This window comes from Sarcophilus harrisii, chromosome 3 (assembly GCF_902635505.1).
Source record: "Sarcophilus harrisii chromosome 3, mSarHar1.11, whole genome shotgun sequence".
Classification (NCBI taxonomy): domain Eukaryota; kingdom Metazoa; phylum Chordata; class Mammalia; order Dasyuromorphia; family Dasyuridae; genus Sarcophilus; species Sarcophilus harrisii.
Window position 1 is genome coordinate 610507754 of NC_045428.1, and position 21699 is coordinate 610529452.

At 61.9% G+C, this 21699-nt stretch overlaps 2 protein-coding genes across 2 annotated transcripts; both read right to left on the reverse strand.

The window, feature by feature from the left end:
• Positions 1-3549: 3549 nt before the first annotated feature.
• LOC116422748 (zinc finger CCCH domain-containing protein 8-like) lies at positions 3550-5845 on the reverse strand. Its single transcript, XM_031961852.1, is given in 5 exon segments — positions 3550-3632; positions 3635-4534; positions 4537-4699; positions 4961-5083; positions 5422-5845. Coding segments are annotated over 3 exon segments (1083 nt in total). The 5' UTR covers positions 4637-4699; positions 4961-5083; positions 5422-5845.
• Positions 5846-9249: 3404 nt separating this feature from the next.
• On the reverse strand, positions 9250-12545 carry LOC100924748 (zinc finger protein 501). Its single transcript, XM_031964140.1, is given in 4 exon segments — positions 9250-9336; positions 10038-10233; positions 10630-11699; positions 11701-12545. Coding segments are annotated over 2 exon segments (1209 nt in total). The 5' UTR covers positions 12460-12545; the 3' UTR covers positions 9250-9336; positions 10038-10233; positions 10630-11249.
• Positions 12546-21699: the final 9154 nt, after the last annotated feature.

A 21699-nucleotide genomic window follows, 5' to 3' on the forward strand; every position in this document is an offset into this window, starting at 1 on the left:
ACCCCTGAGTGCTCCTGCCGGGATGGGTGGGGGAGAGTGACATCCCGCAGGTATGTGGCCCCTCTTTTTTTCCCTACCAACCACTGAGGACAAATTGCTTGGCAGTGGAAAGAGTACTAGATCTGAAGCTGGATGTCCCGGGTTCAAATCCTCCTCAGCCATTTAATGCCTGGATGACCCCAGACAAAGTTTTACCTTTCTGGGCCTTCCCCCATCTGTAAAGTGGGCTGGGAATTCTAGACTTTCCACGGCCGTTTCCAGTGCTGTCCCTGGAACGGCCTGGAGCTCCCGCCCAGCTCAGCATTTCACACTGCCAGCCTTGCCCCAGACAGGGCCAGGGAGTAAGGCCGGTGTCCCTCACTCCCCCCTTGCCTTGGGGCCTCTGCTTCCAGACTTGCAGCCGAGGACCTCAGAGACCCTCCCCTTAGGGATAAGGAAGCTGATCTGCCCCCTGACTCCTGGGCTCACCCCGATCTGTGTGCCCTGGACTATCCCCCTCTGGGAGGTCCGTGGAAAAGAGAGTGTATTGCCTCAGTTTCCCTAAATTATTATGCTATGTCCTGAATAAAACATTATGGCCCCCCCCCTCCTTTCCTTACCCCGCTAAGCTCTGGCTGCTCACATCCGAGTGAGTCACAAAAGTGCAGACGGCTCATCTCAAACGCCTGGGCATGGCTCCGTCTCTCTCGCCCCAGACCGGCGCCTTCCAGACCCCCAGCCTGTCAGAACTAAGGTCACCGTCCTTTCCTGGAATTTCTGCTCGGCCCCCTGCCCCGCCTTTGTTTCCCTGATAGCCGGAGCCCTACAAAGTCTCTGGGATTAGTTGCTCGCTGCTGGACACCAAGTCCCGTTAGCCGGCTGACTTTGGCTACTCTCAATATCCCACTGTTACAAACCTAATCTCTGTCTTGCCTCAGTTTCTCCGGCATTACAGGCTCGGGCTTGTCCCGCTTGGCCGGGAAGAGGCAGCAAGGGACGCCGCAGGAATGTGGCCCTGCAGAGGCTTGGAGGAGAGGGGGTCTGGCTCCTGGGAGTACCAGGACTTGGGACACAGACCTCTTCCTGGGCCGGCCCCAGATCTTGCGGCTCCCCATCTGTAAGGGAGGGGGCAGGCTGGGGGGGGGTGGGCCTTAAACAGGCTCCAGTTTTGAGGAGCAGCCGCGGGAGGAGGCCGGGCCAGTCTAACTCGATTTCCCTGAGCCTGCAAGGCTTCTAAAAACTCGGTTCCGGGCTGGCAAACCAACAAGCATTTATTAAGTGCCTCAAACGGTTTATCAGGGTTACACAGAAAGGCAGAAGACGGTCTCTGCTCCCAAAGAGCCACATAAGGGAATAAGCATCGATTAATCACCACGTTGTGCAAGGCACTTCACAAATATTGCTTCCAATCCTCACACCAATCCTGAGGTAAAGTGACATTATCATCTCTGCTTTCCAGTTGCGGAAACTGAGGCAGGCAGAACGACTTGCCCAGGGCCTCTTGACCGCAGGCGCAGCCTTCTGTGCCCTCCCCGAGCCCGTGACAGACCCAGGATTCAAGGGAGAGAACCAAAGGGAAGGACCTGACGGGTTGGGGTCCGCCGAGAAGGGAGGAGGGGCTTCAGGCTTGGGGTGCCCAGCTGGGAAAGGGAGGGGCGCCCATGGAGCTGCCAGGGGCTGGTATCCAAGGGCTCTGAATGCCCACCCTGGAGGCGACGGCCAGGTGAGAGCCTTCGGGGACCCCCCTCCAGCAGTCACTGCTACAGTTCAGCACGAGGGCCTGCACTGGGGGGTGGGGGGATGGGCAGCCCATCCCGGCTCTGGGAGGTGACACCGGGGGCTCCGACCGTGGGACCAGGAGGACGGGAAAGGCAAGGACCAAGTTTGAGATCCATGGGGATCCAGCTGGAAAACAGCCAGAGATGGGCGCGCGGGGGCAGCAGAGATCCGGTCAGGGGGACAAGAGGACCGGGGATGGGAACCCACCGCTGGGCCGGGATGGCGGCAGGGTTCCACAGGACGAGCCCGGAAGCCGGGAGGGAGACCAAGACCTGTGAATGTGTGTCAGGGGGAGGAGGGATTCATGGGGATGGGCGGGTCTCTACTGCTGGGTGGTCCAGGGGGGTCCCGGACACCTCGAGGGGCGCTGCTGGTCAGGAAGCATCAGTGTCGGTGTGGGACCGGCTCTCCCTCATGCATCCCCAAGGTCCTGTGTTCGGGGACCAGACCAAGGCCACTGCACGGGGCGGCTGGTCTGGAAGGGCTGGAGTGTCAGGGTGGGGGCGGCCCTGCCGGGGAGGCTTCCTCCCGAGGATGGGGCCTAGTCACCGGCCTCCGCCCCCTCACAGATGACACGGCCACCGAGGGGCAGATGGGAAAGTGGGGCTGACAGGCCTCCCCTCTCTGCCCACCCCCCAGTGCCCCGGCACCACAGCCCCTCCCTGGGTCAACCGCGGTCCCCGATGGGGTCCCCGCCCTCTGCAGACCCCACCTGCCCCGGCCTGCTTTCCTCGGTGGCTCCCGGGTACCCAATGAGCTTTTAAAGCCCCCTGCCCAGGACTTGGGCTGCTGGACACGTCCCCGGCCCCAGAGCCTCTGCTTCCCACTGCGTGCCCCTCCAGGGGCTGGACTGGGCACCAAGCAGGTGAAGCCCCCGCCCCTCCTGTAAGGCCCCATGATCTAAGGCTGTATGCGATTTGGAGGCCAAGGGGAGGCGGCCCAGCGCCAGGGTCTGCCACTGCAAGCCAAGCCTGAGACTCATCCTGGCCGAGGGGGGTCCCCGGTGCCTGCCTCAGTTTCCTCAACTGTGGCCCATGCCCCTCTCACATGGCAAAAAGCTGACCTCTCCCTCAATGTGCCCGGCTAAAGTGGGGGGCTCTGGATGCACTTGAGGAACTGGGCTCAGCTCCCCAAAACCATGCCACTGGAGCCGGCCATTGTGCTCTCCCTCAGGGGTGACAGCCCAGGGCGGGGGACTCCTGTGTGACCCACTGACCCCCCCAAACGAAGATCCCCGCTCCTGTCTGCAGTGCTAGGCTCCAGGCCACCTCAGGCTGTGGCAAGAGGATGCCCAGTGTGGGCCCTGCCCCCACTAGCTGAGCTGGGGCCCCTCCTCCCACAGCCTGCTCTGGCCTATCCCTCCCCTGGACTGGCCCAACTTACACCAAGTGACCCCCCACCCCATGGCAGCTCACCTGGCCCAACATCCTCCTGGGAGGGGGCTACTATTGCACCTGGGGGAGGGGGGGAAATCTGACCTCCTAGACCCCAGAGCCGTCTCCCCTTCTCAGGGTCCCAACAGGACAGTGCTGCCCCATCCAGGTCCTAACTGGGAACTCTTAAAAGGGAAGGTCTGCAATAGCTGAGGGGGGGCGAGGTGGGGGGAGTGATCCTTCCTGGGGCCCCTTGCTTGGCGGGCTTTTAATGAGTGAGGGCCTCTGGGAAGCCAGGGCCAGGCCGTCCTCCCAGGCTGCATGGGGCCTCTCAGGAGGGAGCAGGGGCCTCGGCTGGGGCCCCTCAGGAGGGAGTGGGGGCCCTCAGGAGGGGGGACTTCAGCTGGGACGGGGGCCCTCAGGAGGGAGCGGGCGCAAGGGCCTGCGGGTGGGGGGCCAGCTGCCTCAGCAGCCCCTCGGTCTCGGGGGTCAGGGGCGTGGGGAGAAGCTGCAGTGGTCCCCCTGGTAGCACTTGGCGCCGGTGTGGAAGAACTTGCAGGGGAACTCGTGGTGCAGGAAGCGGCAGTGCTCGCCCCGCGTGCAGTAGCCCTGCACGAACTTGCAGAGCTGCTGGAACTTGAGGCCCTCGGCGGCGTGGTCCAGCCGGCACTGCTCCCCACGCACGCAGCGCCCCGCCAGGAAGTACTTGCACACCCTCTGCGAGCCCAGAGCCACCGTGTTCTTCTGACAAACTCCTGGCTCACTGGGGCGCACGGGCGGGGGGAGCGACTGGGCGGGGAAGGCGGGGCCGGGGCGGTAGTCTTCGGGCCGCTGCCGCTTCTTCTTTCTTGGCCGCTGGCCCCCGCCCCGCGCCCTCTTGGCCGCTTTCTTCACCTTGCCCTCGGAGGGCGGGGGTCCTGGCTCTGACGCGGGGGTCTCCCTCTCGCGTCTGTACTGCTCTAGGAGCTGGGCGAAGTCCTCCTCCTGGGGCTGCATCCCCTTGGCGGCGGCGGCCCCAGCCCCCTTCCTCTTCTTGCCCTCCGGCTGCGGGCCCCCCCCTCGGTCGCTCCGGTTCCAGGGCCGGGCTTCACCCCGTTCTGGACTGCGGGGGGCCGGCCCCGGGCTCGCCGCCTCGGGATCTGGCCCAGGGGCCTGGCCACTGTCTTGGCTGGAAGCGGACCCGGGGGAGGGCGAAGCGGGGGCTTTGGGGGCCATGCTGGAAAGCATGGGGTTGGGTGGCTTGCAAAACAGGTCCCCAAAGTCCCAGCGGGGGGAGCCCCCGGAAGGCAGGCGGTCGGCGGCCCTGGGGCCATCGGGGCTGGCGGGCTTGCGGGCCGGGTCCTCCAAGGAGTCGTGTTTCGGGGGGGTGGGGTCCCGGGGGGCGTGGAGGCCGGGTCCAAGGGGCGCCGATCCTGAGTCAAGCTGGGGCCCAGCATGGGATTCGGGGGCTTGGAGAAGAGCTCTTCAAAGGGCACCAGGCCGGCGGGGCACAGCGTGGAAGACATGCTGCAGGCGGCTCCTGGGAGCGGCCCCCGGGGGGCCCTGGGATGCTGCAGGCAGAGGCGGCCCTGAGAACGGGCAAGAGGCTGGGAGGGGGGCTCCGGGAGCTCCCTCCACTGACCCCCCCCACACACGCCGGGGAGGGCAGGGACCGTCACCGGCACAGGGTCTGGGCCCACAAGAGGGCGCCCACGGGGTTGGGGCAAGGGGCATTTGTGCGTTTGGGGTTTAGGGCCTCCTGCCCCGCCCCCCAACATCCAAGGCCCGGGACCATTCCCGAAAGCCCCCCTGAGCCGCCTCATCCCCGCCCCCAACCGCAGGCCCCGCACCTGTCTGCTGGCCCCGCCCCGAGGCCCTTCTCCCAAACTCCGCCTCGTGAGCCCCCCGGGAGGGTGGTCCGCGCCATGGAGGGGCAGCTCCCGGGCTCCAGAAGGAAGGGCAGAAGTGCGGGCCTGCGGACAGAGGGAGAGCGGCCCGTGGCGCGCGAGCCCGGGCTCCCACCCGGCCCCGCTCCTTGCGCGCCGCGGGCAGCGCCCCCCCCTTCCCCCCGAGTCACCCCTGCCCCCCCCCGGGCCGAGGGACGCCCAATGCCTCAGGATGGAAAAACCCAGGCCCAGCTCCGCCCGCACCGGGGCACCTGGAGCCGCGGGCTCAAGGGGGGGGCTGGCCAGAGGCCCCCCCGGTTTTGGGAGCCCCTCCCCGGTCCCGGACAGAGCCCCAGGAAGCCAGGGTTGGGGGGGGGGGGGAACTTGGGCGCCAGAGGCGGGGGGAGGGGAGCCACGGGACTGACCGCGGAGAAGGGGCTCACCAGCACCGCACGCACCTAGGACCGAAAGCCTCGCGGTGTCACGCAGCCGCAAACACGCTCAGAGCGCCCGACTCCGCCCCCACGCGGTGCGGCGGGATGCTCCGCGCATGCGCCAAAGGCGCAGCCGTCGCCATAGCTACGGGAAAGCGCACACTCCCCCGCCCTCGCGTGGCCTTCTCAGCGGCCGCGGCCCGGGAGCCGAGGTCGGCCCGAGGCCGGCGCGCACCCAGGGCGGCCCCTACACGGCTCCCGCAGCCTCCACGTTCTCATGTGGACATACATGTGTCCGAACCAGCCCTGGGCGGCGAGGCACGCGCGGCAGCGGACACGCCGGAAGCGTTTCGTTCCCGAACCACTCTCGGGCCGAACTCCCCCGCCCCCACGAACTTTCACCTCCGTCATTCTCGAGCTCGCCTAGGGTTTGGGCGCCGATCGGCGCTACTGCGCACGTGCGGAAAAGGCAGAGAAAGCGTTCCACCAATCAAAAACCACAGTGCCCCCTCGCCCTGCGCGCATCGCGTCTCTATGGCAACCCCGACTTATCAGCCCCGGGACGTAAGAGAGACGAGCTTATTGGCCACTCGGAAGACGGAAAGCAGCTGCGTTGCTCTGGCGCTGCCCCTAGGAGGGGTCTCCAAGCGCACCTTCAGAGGAGGGGTTGCGGATCTCCGGGCCCCGCCCACTTCTCTCCAGCCTGGGGCCGTTCCCTTCCGGTCGGGGGCTAAGGCCGCCACTGCCAAGGGCCCACCCTGAGGCGAGGGCCAGGGGCTCCGCCAGTGCTGCAGGGCCGGAGCTGTGCCAGGCGCCCAGAGTGCGTGCAGGGAGGAGCGAGCCTGCCCGGTGTGCCGGAGCGCCGGGATAATGGAAGCGGGCGGCCGGAAGACGGCCCCCCCGGAGTCCCGAGGCTGCCTATGGGGCCTCGTGGGAAGGCGCCTCCTCCTCTTCAGCGGGGGGCGCTGTGGACACCGGGAGAGCGCCATCCCCCCCGGGCAGCAGGAGGGTCCCAGGAGCCCCGCCCACGGGGGCGCGCCTTCTGCCAGAGCACTCCCCCCCTTAGAGTGTCGGACTCCCAGCAAGGGGTCCCAGGCCCACGGGGCGCGCCTTCTGCCAGAGCACTCCCCCTTAGCCGACATTGGGGTGTCGGACTCACAGCAGGGGTCCCGGGAGCTTGGCCGATGGGGGAGAGCCTCCGCTTGCCATTCTGGCCTTCGGCACTAGGGGATCTCCAGGGCAGAGATCCTTGGTGCGTCAGGGATGGGAGGAGCCCCTCCGGATTCACTGGGGAGAGAAGCCTTTGAACGTGACCGGGGGCGGGTCTCTCCCTTCCAAGGGTGCTACTTCCTGTAGCATCAAGATGGAGAAAGACCCTAGCGCGGGCTGTAGGAGTGCACTCGGTGCTGACCAGCCCTGATCCACTGCCAGAGAATTGGGTGCCGGGAAACCCTGTGAAGGCTGGGGGAGCCTCGGCAGCTGGGCCTCGGGTCAGAGCCTTCCAGTGTAGTCCAGCCCTGATCCAAGACCAGAGAAGGACCCAAGGGCCAAGGAGACCAGCCTACGGCGATACCAGTTATATTCTGCTTCCCCGCGCATCTTCTGCTAAGTTAGCCTGGATTTGCATCTCCCAAAAAGCTGGGGGCCCCCGCAGGGGTCACTTAAAATGATTAGGCAGCCAGCAAGCAGGAACCTCGGGAGAACCCGTCACAACTCTGCTGGGGTGGACAGCAGGGCCCCCGATTGGAAAGAGTTAAGGAGGAAGGAAGAGAGGGAGAGAAGAAAGAAAAGGAGGAGGAAAAAGGGAGATGGGGGGAGGAAAGGAAGGAGGGCGGAAAGGAACGGGGAGGCAGGGAGCTATGGGCCACCTTGTGTCCTCAGCTCTGGGAGAGCAGATGTCTCAGGGGGGCTCACCCTCTGCTGGGGAGGCTGACCCCCCGTGGGGAGCTCTGGTCTGAGGAGTCGGAGACTGAGCCAATCCTCGTGGGAGACAAGACAGGAGGGGTCATAGGGTCCAGGAGGATGGACATTACCCACTCCCAGACCCGTGAGCTCAGGCTCCCAAGAGTCTTCCTTACTCGTGGCTTCTGACCAGGGCTGGTATAAGGAAACGAGGGGAAGAATTCCAGGGAACGTGCTCAATCCTTTCATCACTTTTTGGCCTTTTGGCGGCGGTCCTGCCTCCCCTCCCCTCTCCCACCCTGTGGCCGCCGTTTGCCCTTCCCCATGACCCATTCCGTGTGCCGGGCACTCCGGGCTTCCCGCCCACTGGGAGCTTCCGTCCTCCTGGGGAGAATACAGAGCAGAACTTTAACTTGTGTGAAACATTCACACAGACGTTTCCCGGGGGGGTCTGGGAAGAGACTCCCCGCGGGAGGAGGGAGAATGGAGGACACTCCAGGCCGGGCCCCGGGTCTGTGTTCTTTCCACTTGACAGAAGAGGACAGAGGGACCATGGAAGATGCAGGTCTTCAAGTCCCTTCGACTAAGAATGGGAAAGGCAGGGAGCCAGTCCCCAGGAGGGGGCTGACTTCAAGCCGCTCTAAATGGCAAACCCCCTTTAGGTCGTGTGCTCGTGGACACTCAGTGAGCCGCAGCCATCCCTCCCCATTCTGCTGACAGTGTCCCCACCTCCCAGGTACCGAAGGCTCTTCTGGGGCCTCCCTTCACTGTGGGGGAAATCAGACGTTTTCTCCACACCACAGAAGGGAAAGGTGAGGGGGAAGGAATCGGACATCATGCTTTGGCAGGCTATTTGTAGGATTGGGGCAGTCAATGAGCATTTAGTAAGAGCTAGAAGGGACTATTGGAAATGGGGGTTTGCAGAGTTAGGGCTCCCTCGAGGTCCCATGGGCAGCACGGGACACTCACTTAATGAGCATTTATTAAGTGACCTTTTCAGTCATGTTCACATGGCCCCATTTGGGGTTTTCTTGGCAGAGACACTGGAAGGGTTTGGCCATTTCCTTCTGCGGCTCATTTTACAGATGAGGAAACAGAGGCAGACGGGGTGAAGTGACTGTCCAGCATCACACAGCTGGGAAGCGAGGTCGGATTTAAACTGCAGCCTGGCATTCTCTCCGCTGCCCAGCCCAGCCGCCCCTTAAGTGCTTCCGGTAACCCAGGCACCCTCCACCCTTGGCCTGGGGACACAAAGGCAAATGGTCCCCGGCCTCCAAGAGCTTACATCCAAATGGGAACTGAGCTTGGTGTCTCGGAGCTGAAACAGGACAGTGTGAGGTAGCCGGCTGTCCGGGCAGCTTCGGGGGAGCTGCTGTGAGGTAGGTATTCCCAGACTGGCCAGGGGAGTGGGAGTGGGAGTGGGGGGGGGACTGGGAGGGCTCCGAGTGCCACAGGAAGGAGCCTCTGGGGAAGGATAAAGCGGGTCAGGGTCCTTTCCTCCAGCCGCGTCCCTACCAAACGAGCATAGAAAAGGGAAAGTGGCCCCCACGCGCCAAATTGGTTGTAATGGCGAGGAACTGGACACTGAGTGGAGGCCCAAGTTACTGTAAATGAACATAGAAGAATATTGTTCTGAAGGAAATGACCAGCGGCTGCTTTTGGAGAAGCTGGAGAGACTTACAGGAACCGATGCCCAGGGCAGTGAGCAGAGCCAGGAGATCATGGTACACGGCCACAGCATTATGACGACCTGCTGCGAGGGACTCAGCCCTTTTCAACAATGAGCTGGTTCAAGGCGGTTCCAGTCGACTTGGGATGGAAAGTACCATCTGCGGGCAGAGAGGCCCACGGGCACCGCATGTGGACCAGCAGAGATTTGCACCCTTCGTTGTTCGCTCGGTTCCCCCCTTTCTCATGGTTTTTTCCTCCTTTTCTTGTGAAATATGTTTAGAAGAAATGCACATGTTTAACCTACACTGGAATCCGATATCGCTTGCTGGCTGTCTGGGAGGGAGGGAGCAAACAAACATAAGGCGTCGCAAGGGTGAACACTGGGAAGTCTTATCGCCATTCTGGGGAAAATGCAAAGCTATTAAAAGGAGCGGCTCAGTCTGAGGCCGTGAGAGGATCGCCAGTGGGAGAAAGCCGGAGTTTGCTGAAGCAGCTCCGGGAAAGGGAAGTGGACACTGACTAACTGTTGTGTCCTCTCTCTCTCATGGCTTTTCCCTTTTGCTGTTTTCTCTCATGAAGGAATATGTATTAAAAAATTAATGTACACGTGTAACCAGAAAATCAAATTTTAAAGGGGGGGGGGGAAAGGGAAGGAGGGTGGGTCCCAGTCCCAGAGAGGCTCTGCTGGCCCCAAAGGGCACCATTTAGAGCTAGCTCACAAGGGCCTCTGGGCAAAGGCCAGACGAGGGACTGCTGGATGGGTGAGCTGCAGGGAGGCCCCTTCTTGGGACCCCTTCTGCTCTGGAAATGCTATGGGCCACGGGCAGCCCCAAGAAGAATGGAGGGTCTGAGGCAAGTCCCAGGATGTCTTGGAGCTTTTAATCTATAGAATGGGGACAAGAATGGCAACTAGCCACCTCCCAGCTGTGAGGAAAGCTTCCCCGGGAAGCCTGTTCCCTTCCCACCGTGCCCCACCTCCTCCCCTTTAGCCCCGGCTCCCCCACAGGCTGTCCTTCGGGTGCCAAGGGACTCACCTATTTTGCAGCAGAGAGGAGGCATCCTCTAGGGGAGCCTCTCCTTTGTGGGGAGCCTTTGGGAGAGCTGAGGGGATGTGTGCCATGGAAAGGCCGGGGGAAGGGCTGCTGGGGAGGCAGGCTGCTCCTGGACTGGCTGTCGAGCAGCCCCTGCCCTGGTCCCGGCAAGAGGAGTCCTTTCTTGCCTATCAGCATCCTGGAAAGAGAAGGGAGGGGGCACTGGTGGGTCCTCCCTGGCGCAGGCTGACCAAGCCACCTGGGCCCTTATGCCCAAAGGGCAGGGCCAGGAACAGCCTCGGAGATGGACTCAGGGTGCAGAGAAGCTGCTCCGGAGGGGGCCTGGCCCGGGTCTGCCCTGTGGGGAACCCACCCTCCGGGAAGACTCCCCCAGTGGCTGCATCTGGAGCAGAGCCCTTTGTAAAAGCGCACTGTGCTTCTTGGGGGCCGGTCACCGGCGGCTAGCAAAGGCCGGAACGAGGACCAGGCAATGGCGCGAGGAAATGGACTCGGCCCCAGGCCCAGATGGAGCCTGCTCAGGATGCTCCCCCACCTTTATGGCAATAATGGCCACTTGGAGGGAGGGATGACTCACCTGGGCTTTGGGGGCCAATCCTCCATGGAGGCAGCAGAGGCGGGAACTGATGGGCCTGCATCCCTGGAGAGGGGCCCTGCCCTGAGGAGCTCTCAGGTATCACCGAGTGGGGGGCAAGTCCCAGAGGCTTCCAAGCTGTGTGTCCACAGGCTATTCCCTGCTCCCCCGGGGTTCTCTGGGAGCCTCAGAGCACCCCGGGGACAGAGGAGGAAGAGGAGGCGGCAGCGAGTATCAGGACTCACAGATGGGAGAGGGGCTGCCTCCGGAACCCTGGCCTCTCCCACACACACACCAGAGTTTGGGGCCACAGCAAGGCCACGGGCCTGCCCCCCTGCAGCAGAAAAGCAAGGTCAGGGAGGAGGCCCCAGAGTCTCTCCTTAGTCTTCTCTCTTTTCCCATAAAGGGGAAAGAAATGATGGGAGGGGTCCTAAAGCGGGGACCAAAGGCTCTGGCCCAGCCGCTTGGAGAAGGCCGGAGAAGGCCACTGGCCCCGCTGGCAGGGAGGAAGGTCCCACTGGGGGGCGGGGCAGGACGGTCTGGGAAAGGGATCGGCCAGAAGCCATCGGCAAGCACTTAGGAGCCCGTGTAGCCCCTGTCCTAGGCCCGCCTCCGGCTGGCCCTCAGAGCTGGGCGGCAGCGTGGAGCCCCCGGTGTGTGAGGAAGGCCGACAGGACCCGGAAGCCTTTCCCGCACTCCTCGCACCGGTAGGGCCCGTTCCCGGCGTGGATCCTCTGGTGCCGGCTGAGGGCCGAGCAGTAAGTGAAGGCTTTCCCGCACTCGGGGCACTGGAAGGGCTTCTCCCCGGTGTGGAGCCTCCGGTGCTGGGCGAGGTACTTGCTCTGGCTGAAGGTCTTCCCGCAATCCCCGCAGGCGTAGGGCTTCTCTCCCGAGTGCACGATCCGATGCTTGTTCAGGTAAATGCTCTGGGTGAAGGCCTTGCCACACTGGGGACACTTGTAGGGCCTCTCCCCGGTGTGGATGCGCTGGTGCACGATGAGCACCGAGGAGTCGCTGAAGGCTTTCCCGCACTCGGGGCACGCGTAGGGCCTCTCCCCGGTGTGGGTGCGCCCGGTGTTTGGTCAGGGACGAGCTCTGGCTGAAGGCTTTCCCGCACTCCCCGCACGCGTAAGGCCTCTCCCCGGTGTGGACGCGCTGGTGCCGAGTGAGCTGCGCGATCTGGTTGAAGGCCTTGCCGCACTCCCGGCACTCGTAGATCTTCTCGCCGGTGTGGATGCGCCGGTGCTGCGTGAAGTGGGTCCTGCGCCGGAAGGCCTTGCCGCACTCCCGGCACTCGTAGGGCTTCTCGCCGGTGTGGATGCGCCGGTGCTGGATGAGGGCCGAGCTCTCGGCGAAGGCCTTGCCGCACTCCCGGCAGGCGTAGGGCCTCTCCCCGTGTGGATGCGCCGGTGCTGGATGAGGTGGGTCCTCTGGCCGAAGGCCTTGCCACATTCCCCGCAGGCGTAGGGCTTCTCCCCGGTGTGGGTTCTGCCGTGTTGGACCAGGGTGGAGCGGCAGCTGAAGCCTCTCCCGCACTCGGGGCACGCGTAGGGCCTCTCCCCGGTGTGGGTGCGCCGGTGCTTGGCCAGGGGCGCGCTCTGGCTGAAGGCTCTGCCGCAGCGATCGCAGGCGTAGGGCTTCTCCCCGGTGTGCGTCCTGCGGTGCTCCGCCAGGTAGACGCTGCGGCCGAAAGCTTTGCCGCATTCGCCGCACGCGAAGGGCTTCTCTCCGGACCCCGGCCGGAAAGACTTTCTGCTCTCCCTGGGGCTTTCTCGAGTGTGAGCTCTCTGGTGTTGAGCCAAGTGCGAGTTCTGCCGGAACACTTTCCCACATTGGCCACACGAATAGCCTCGCTCCTGCGGGCGCGTTTTCTCAGGAGGAATCCGGCCTGGGCGGCCGCCCAAAGGTCTCCCCGACTCATTATCCCAACGAAACGGTTTCTCTTCGGAGGCTGCCCCAGCTGGGTCTGAGCGGGGCGCGAAGGGCTTGCTCCCCTTGTTCTGGGGGAAGTTCCTATGGGCCTCCCTCGCGGGCGTGTCCTCGGAGAGGATCGCTTCCGCCCTCGGTCGGTCCTGGCCCAACGGCTTGCCCTCCAAGCCGCCCCCGGCCACCACGGCCTTTCTGGGCGCGCTGCGCCTGTCTGATCTCTGCAGCCCCGCTCCATGGCAAGAGTCTTGGGAGGCGTCCTGCTTCGGGCCCAAGGCCTCGGACCCTGTCCCCCCCTCTGAAAGAGATTTAGGAAACCCTCGGCCCCTTTGTCGGGCCAGAGAAGGACACCCACGTGGGTCAAATCATCAGGAGGGCGCCGGCAGCACCCTGGCTTGGGGCCTCTGATCCAGCGGACCAGGTGAAGACAAGAGAAAGGGAGGGAGGGAGAAGCGGAGGGCTGGCCCAGGCCGGGGACTGGGGTAAAGGAGGAGGGGCTCTGGTGTCCCAGGTTGGGGGGCAAGCTTGGAGAGGCCCTGGTTGGGCACCGGGGGAACCATGAACCACGAGCAGGGCTATGCAGATAGGGGCTCCCAAAAGGCTTCAGGGCCTGGCCCACGGCACCCCACCCCGATAGAGGTACATCTGGATCACCCCAGGGGCCAAGCCTGGCCCCCAGGCTCTTCCCATCCACAGGGAGAAGCTAGGGATGGGCAGGACTCTGCCCCCTGCTGCTTGTCCAAAGTTGCGGGCTGAGGGAGGGGATGGAGCTCAGCCCTCCCCCCTTTCTCCTCCCAGGGCTCCCTGCCCCCACTCACCAGCTCCTTCTACAACACACAGCAGGCCCCCTGGAGCCAAAAGCCGGGCCCTGTCAGGGTCGGAAGCCGGGATCCCTGCTTGGGGAGACAAAACAGCCGAGGCCGCTGGTACCGGGAGGCTGCTGGCCGGGCCCAGCCCTGGCTGCCATCAGGAGGACCTTGCTCCTGGCACTCCCCCCTCTCGTTCCTGACCTCCCTCCCCCCTCAGCTCTCCATCGTATTCCCGAGGGGAGGGTTGCGATGGGGGCGATTGGGGGGCCGCCTCACCCAGGGAGACCAGGTTCCGGTAGGTCTCCAGCATCACGTCCCGGTAGAGCTGCCTCTGAGCAGGGCCCAGCCGCCCCCACTCCTCGGGGGTGAAGTCCACGGCCACGTCCCGGAAGGTCACGGGGCCCTGGAACACCGAGGACACGGCCGCCGGCCGGGGCCCCTGGCAGATGGGAAGGCAAGGATTGGGGGACAAAGGCAGAGGAAGAGCCGCCCCTGGATGGGCCGGGGGGCAGCAGGAGCCCCCAATGTGGGTACGGGGTGAAAGGCATTGGACTGGCCCTGGGTGGCTGTGGGGGTACGGGGTGACAGGCGCCACACGTGGGGGGGCTCGCACTGAGGTCAAGGGAACAAGGGCCCCGAGAGGCACCAAGGAGCAGGGCGGCTCCTGAGGCCTGGGGGCGCCCCCCGACAGCCTGACTCCGGGACTTCGGGGACTCCCTGCCCCCTACATGTGGAGACAGGGCGGGGCCGTGAGGAAACCCCTGGGCCAACCTCCCACGGCAGTCCGGACCAGCTCCTGGGGGGCCAAGGCTCCCCGCACCCCCAAGTGCTGCCCTGGCCCCCAGCCCCGCTCCCTCCCGCGGTGCTGCGGCTTCCTCCCAGACTAAGCCGGGAATGAGAGGGCCCGGGGCACAAGCAGGGAAGGGGAGGGGCCTCAGGGAGGGGGCGGGGCAAGAGGGAAGCCCCGCCCCCTGGAGGGAGTTAAGAGGAAGGCGAGACTCACCTGGCCCCAGAGGCCATCCAGAGCCCCCCCCCCGGTGTCTGCGATTGCGCTGCAGGAGCCGGGGTCGCCCTCCCGCGGAGCCCCTCCTGCCCGGTCCTCAGGGCTCTCGGGCCGCCTTCCCGGCACCCTCTCTGACAAGAGCTGCCGGGAAAACGGGACAGAAGTTCTGGAGAGAAGCCTTCCCCACCCCCACCCCCGCGGGGGGCCACGGGCCCAGGACCCTGAGCCAGGGGAGAGAAGGGGGACCAGAACCAGGAAGTCAGTGAAGGTAGAGCCAGAGCATGGCCCGCAGGAGGAGCCGCCCCCAGCCCCCGCCGGAGCCACCTGGGCTCACACTGTTCCCCGCTGCTCTTAGAGTCCACCTTCCGTGGTCCATCCCCAGGAAACGTTCTGGAGTCCGTGAGAGACTCTGGAACCTGCGGGGACAGGATGACTCGGGGTCTCTAAGCACCCCTCCCCCCGGCTCTGGAACACAGGAAGCCAACGAGGGTCTTCAGCACCCAGGATGCCAGAGCTCCAGGATCTTTAAGCACCTTCCGCGCTGGAGCTCACGCTCATCTTGTCTCTGACCCGAGGACCTGAGGAAAGCGAAGCTTGAGCCCATGGGGCGGCTGTGGGACCCAGAGTCCAAACTGAGCCTCAGCCTTCCTCTCTGTGTGACCCTGGCCAAGACACATCCCCGCTGCCTGCCTCAGTTTCCTCATCTGTAAAATAGGGATCGCACCTCCCTGCCTCTCGGGCCGTGGGGCAGAGTGAAACGATGTTTGCAGAGCGCTCGATCGGTCTGGTTATTAGCACCATCATGACTAATGACACTTTGAGGTGAGGACGTCTAAATATTTTGCGGCTCTGGAGTTTAAGCCTCGGGTAATTAAGCACCTACAGAACTAGAACTCGGGACGGCTTCGGAACTCGGGAGCCCACGACCTACCCACTCCGTCCCCGCCCAGCAGGGGCCGCTGTGGAACCAGACTCACCCCGCCGCGTTTGCGGAGCCAGACAAAGCAGAATACGCACTCGGCCCTCTCGTCAGATTACGCCTGCGCAAAGTCAATCCGCGGAGGGCTTTAGGACTACGAGTCCCACAATGCATCGGATGACGCATGCGCATCGAAAAGCAACAGCGTACATTCCCACAGCGCCTCCGTAGATGGCGTTAGTTCCATCGAGGCCGCTGAGGTCCAGATCGCTATAAAAAGGACCTTGTCCAAGGGCACAGTTGAGGGGTAGGGATCGAGTCGCGCCTAGAGCGCTGTGGTTCGTGCTCTCAATCCGAAAGGGGCGGCGGGTGGGTCCGGGTCGGACTAGAATCGTTTTTCAGGCCTCGGCCCGGACCCAGCCTTGACTTCCTTGAAGCCTGCAGTAGCCGAATCGCTGCCGCTAGGGCCGCTGGGAAGTTGAGTCCGGACGAGTGTCTGCCGCCGCGGGTTCGCGACTGCGCACGCGCATCCGCAGGTGAGTGGAAGACTTGCCCTAAAAGCTGCCTGGCCGTGTGCGCAGGCGCAGGCCTGGGGGACTCGTGGAAACTAGATTGTCTGGGTGTCCGCCCCCTCTCATGTGCGCAGGCGCGGACCCCATCCGTCTCTCCCTGCTTTGTCCGTCTTCTCGCGTCCGCATCCTGGGTGGGAAAGGGGTGGGAAAGGCGGAGAGTCCGGTCCGGCCCTGGGGTTAGGCAGGGACCTAGGCTGAGAGAAAAGGGGTCGGGAGCAACTAGGCCCTGAGTGAAGGAGGGAGGAGGGCGACTCTGGGTCCCAGGTTCCCAGAGTCCCAGGTTCTGGGCAGCCGCGTCGCGGTTTCCGTGGTAACGGGGGGCGTGGCTTTCGGCCCTGGTGGGAACACCTCGAAGGCGGGACCTTCGCCTGGGGCTTAGAGTTCCTGGAGGCGTGGCTTCTGCTTGGAAGTTCTGAGTGGGGAAACTGAGGCACAAGAGAGGGACGGAGCTGCTTGGAGAGGAGCAGGGGAAGCTGATGCAGGCTGAGGGGCCGCGGCCGCCCTGGACCGAGAGGCTAGGTGGTATCCCCGCCTTCCTGCGCTGGGAGGACCGCCCCCCAGCATACAGTGGCCACTTAATAAATGCCGATGGAACAGCCCTCCCCGGAAGAGGGGCCAGAGCCTCGTTGGGGGAGGAGCGTCTGGGGAAGGGACACGGAGAAGGAAGAGGAGGAAGGGGCTAAGCACAGGAGGGGGAGGATCTGAGCAGAGGAGAGAGAGGAGGAAAGGAGGGGCTAAGAAGGGAAGGGCCCGGGCTCCTTGGTCTCTGAGTTGGGGCTACAAGGGGCTGCCCTGGCACTGCCCAGGATCTCCATCTGTGCCTGCGGGATCCATAGGCCGGAGCCTCCCCAGGGACACTCCCCTGGCCAGATTGGGCAGCCCAGACCCCTCAGGTCAGGGCAGCAGCCACCCCATCCCCCATGTGTGCTGGGATGTCTCTGCTGGCAGCCAGCCCTCCCCCTGTAGAACCCCCAGAGCCAGCCTGTGATCCCGGTGGTGTGGGGTTTCTGGGTACCCCATCCCTGGCAGCCCTGCAGGCACAGTCCCCCCCCCCCGCCCGTGCCCACTGCCCCCTTTTCTCCAGCCCTGGCTATCTGCCCCTGCCATCGGGTGCTTCTCACCATCCCTGTGTCCCACAGAGCAAGAGCCCCCTGGGCAGAGGGTGACATTGGGGGTGGCAGCAGCAATGTTCTCTAAGGCTCATTAAAGGGAACCCAAAACACATGGATGGAAGGAGCCATTTCTTCCAAGTTGAGTCAGTCAGCCATCGAGTACTGAGTGAGCGCCTGCTGTGTGCCTGGGATTCCCCTCCCTATCTCCCTTTGAGGAATTGGGGGGGGGTCCCAGCCACCCGCAGCCAAGGATTCAGGCTGGAGGGGAGGGGACCTAAGAAAGGCCCGGGCTCAGAAGGAGGGCCTGGAGCAGCCTAGGCCAGGTGGACAGTCCCCCTTGTCCCCCTGTCCTCTGGCCTGCCACCTTCCTCCCTTAGGCCAGACCCCAAGCTCTCTAGGGCTGGCTGTGTGGGGGAGGTGCCTTAAGGAGGTGACCAGGGGTGGGAAGGGCCGGAGGGAGGCAGACAGCCTGAAGCTGGGACAGAGGAAGAGGAAGCCTGGCAGAGTGTCTGGCTGAAACCCCAGGGAGAGATCCTCAGGCCGAACAGATGCACTAGGAGATGCCAAAGGGTATTTAGGAAAACCCTTTGTAGTAGCAGCACAAAGGCCTCCCTGGGGGAGAGAGACCAGGAGGGGCCGTCAGGGATTCCGAGAGCTGCTGAGGTCGTGATCCCCAGACGCTGGAAGGGGGAGGGAGCCCTTGACAAAAATAGGGAAGTTTGAAGGGGGAAGTGGAGGGAAAGGCTTAGGGAAAGAGAATGAGTTCGGGAGAGAGGTCAGCAGGGCGTCCGGTGTGGGATGTCCAGCAGACATTTGGTGATGTGGGATGGAAACTAATGCCCGATAGATAGAGCTTAGGGGTGACTGGTTCAGCCCATGGGAGGAGTGGACCCTGGGAATCCTGGGGCAGAAGGAACAGTTTCAGTCGCCAGGAGATGACGTTCAATTAATTATTTATAGAGATGGGGGGGTTTGTTTCTTTCAGACTGGGGGACTAAAGAGTCAGCTGGAAAGCAGGGGGTTTCTGAAGAAGGATCTTCTCAAACAGAGCTAATGGAAAGACCCCCAAGGGACATTTCCTTGGACTCCAAGGTAGGAGAAGCCGTGAGGGAAAAGAGAGGAAAGCAAGAGACCCATTTAAGGGTCCCCGCGGCCGCAGTTGAGGACAGTGGCCATGAATACAATGAGAGCAAGAATCCCCTAAGTACAAAGGCGGTCCTGGTTCCGAGAGTTCCCATGGAGCTGAGGCCCCCAAAGCCTGATTCCCACAGGAAGGATGCAAAACAGAATTCAAACCCAGTCAAACCAGAGGGAATTTGTGAAGAGAACAAGCCGTGGAAGTGTACTGAATGCGGGAAAGCCTTCAACTACTGCTCGGCCTTCATCCTTCACCAGAGAGTTCACACCGGGGAGAAGCCCTATGCGTGTAATGAGTGTGGGAAAGCCTTCAGCCAGAGCATACACCTCACCCTGCACCAGAGGATCCACACCGGGGAGAAGCCCTACGAGTGCAACGAGTGTGGGAAAGCCTTCAGCCAGGGTTCCTATCTGATTTCACATTGGAAAACTCACACTGGAGAGAAACCCTACAAGTGTAATCAGTGTGGGAAAGCCTTCACCAGAATTTCACACCTTACGCAGCATCAAAGAACCCACACTGGGGAGAAGCCCTACAAATGCAACGTGTGTGGAAAGTCCTTTAGGAATCGCTCCTCCCTGATAGAACATCAGAGAATTCACACTGGAGAGAAACCCTACGAGTGTACCGAATGTGAGAAGTCCTTTCGTTTCTCGTCAGCACTAATCAGACACCAGCGAATTCATACAGAAGAAAAACCTTACAAATGTAGTGAATGTGGAAAAGCCTTTACCCAGATTTCACACCTTACCCAACACCAAAGAATTCACACTGGAGAGAAACCCTATAAATGTGACGAGTGCGGCACAACCTTCAGTCAGAGTTCATCCCTTATTGAACATCAGAGAATTCACACAGGAGAGAAACCCTATAAATGCACTGAATGTGGGAAAGCTTTCACTCAGATCTCACACCTTATTCAGCATCAAAGGATTCACACTGGAGAGAAACCCTATAAATGTACCGAGTGTGGGAAAGCCTTCAGTAATCGCTCACACCTCATTCAACATCATTTAATTCATACCGGAGAAAAACCTTATAAGTGTGTTGAATGTGGGACAACTTTCAGTCACGGTTCATCCCTTATTGAACATCAGAAAATTCACACTGGAGAAAAACCCTATAAATGTAACGAATGTGGGAAAGCCTTCAGCCAGGGCTCATCCTTGACTCTCCATCAGAGAACTCACACCGGGGAGAAACCCTATAAATGTAATGACTGTGGGAAATCATTTAGTAACCGTTCCTACCTTATTCAGCACCATATAATCCACACTGGAGAAAAGCCCTATGAATGTAATGAGTGTGGGAAGGCCTTCAGTTTTTCCTCAGCGCTTATTCGACACCAGAGGACGCATGCTGAAGAGAAACCCTTTAAGTGTAGTGAGTGTGGGAAAGCCTACAGCCAGACTTTCCTCCTTACTCAGCATCAGAGTATTCATAGTGAGGAAAAGCCAGGTTCACTTAACGACTGTGCCAAAAGCTTCACCCCCAGCTCAGTGCCTGTTGAACCTCAGTCGGTTCTAGGTGGAGAGAAGATATCAACGTGATTCGTTCATCTGGCAGATATAGGTGCCAGGCACCTTGGGAGGCACTAGATGGGGATGGGAAAAGTCTACTTTGTCTTTGGTGAGTCGGTATTTTCCGGCCTCTCTTGACTTAGAGCAGTATTGAATTGACTCTGGGATATCACAGCGATAAATAAGTTCCAGAGTGCAGGACCACTACAGGTGGGGGTGTCTATGGGGCATCTTAGAAACTCTTCTGGGAGGAGATGGCTCCAGATAATTGATCAAATTCTTAACTTGATAGAGTTACATTTCCTTTGAGAAATCAGGGAAGGCAGAGTGAACTGAGCCGAACTGGACCGATCAGAGAGTCACGGCTTAGACCGAGGGAAGGCCCTGGGGAGGCCGAGCCGGGCTTGCTGTAGCTCTGACTTGTCTCTTCAGGTGGGACGTTTTCCCATAAATAATGACATTTCTTTATTAAAGCACTGGTAAGACGTGCAAGGCAGAAGATTTGTAGTGGACACAAAGGAAGGAGGAGAGCGGATCCTGCCGGTCTCAAAATCAAGCAGCAAATGGTGGTTGGTGGGTTTGGGCTCCGGCCCCAGCTAGAACCTTAGTTGTGTGGCCGCTTTTGGGGCTCCGTGTCCTCACCTTGCCCTGCCTACCTCACAGGGCTGTTGTGAGGAAATATCCCACAAAAGGTAAAGTGCAGGATAAATGGAAACCGTGAGGGTGAGTGTCCTTCTGTTGAGAGCCTGAAAGGGCCCACTGTGGGCCAGGTTCACAATGGGGCAGCCACAGGTGGGCAGAGCTGGAGGCGCCAGTGATGGAGCCGCCCTCGGTCCTCGCTGAGCCCTGCCTGGGAGATCCCAGGAGCTCGGTGTGTCATGTGGCCCATCAGTCCAGGGGTCAATGACTGATTCATGGGTCCATCCTCCCGGGGCTGCCACCTCTGGAGCGTTGCCAGAGAAAGTGGGAAAGGTAAAAGAAAGTGGACCCGGAGCCCTCGTTTTTAATCTTCCCCCAAAACTTGTAATAGCTGAGAGTTTCTGCTCACATCACATTGGCCCGGAGGCCCCGTGCTCTGCTGCCCTCTGTGGCTCCCTGGGCATCCCCTTGTGTCCTCTGGCATTTGCCGAGTGACCCAGGAAGAGTACCCCCAGTCACTCAGCTTGTCCTCCGAGGGGCCATCGGGCACCCAGATTGAGGGTGGAGGCCCTGAGGATCGCTCCGCCAGTGTGCTGGGGCAAGAGCTCAGGAGGGTCAGGCCAGACTGAGCTCAGGGGTTGCTTCCATGATCCGGGCTGTAGACCCCACTAGACAAGACTTTGGCGGAGCAGGCGGGCGTGAGGGAGGAGGGGAATCACCCCCCACCATGTGGGGTAGCTCGCTTCTCGGGAGCCAGAGGAATCCCCCCACCCCCGACGTAGGATAGCTTGCTTCCCAGCAGCCCCTGGTCTTCCCGTGAACCCGCCGTAGGAGCAGTGCCCTCATTGCCGGGAGTGCTTGCCCAAAGAGGAAGGGGCTTTCTGGCTTTGGCCCTTGTTCTGGGCTGAAGCCTCCCGTGGAGGACAGGTACGTAGCCCCCCACCAGTGCCTACCGTTCTCCTGAGTTCAGGAAGGTCAGAGCTGGAGGAGTCCTGTCCATCCTCAGGATTCCCAGGTTTAAGGTGAGAGGATCTTCCCAGACCCGGGCTGACCCGTGACCATGGGCCCTCACCCAAGTGTGTGCACCTTCCTAGCCAGGGAGCCCCCCGGAGCCCGGAGATATGAGGGGAAGGATGACTGGCTGGCTGGAGCAGGAGCCCCGGGGGCAAATGCTGACCCCGTGTCTTGTGGGGGGAGGTCTCTAGGGGCCAAGTTGGCTGTGGAGGATGTCAGACTTCCCTACCCTCCCTGGCCTCTCTTTTTAAGGCAGGGGAAACTAAGCCTGGAAAAGCCTTCACTCAGTTCTGAAACCTCATTCAACATCAGAAGATTCACACTGGAGAGAAGTCTTTCACGTGTGTTGAATGTGGGAAAGCATTTAGTTGGCACTCACACCTCACTCAGCATCAGAGAATCCACACTGGAGAGAAGCCTT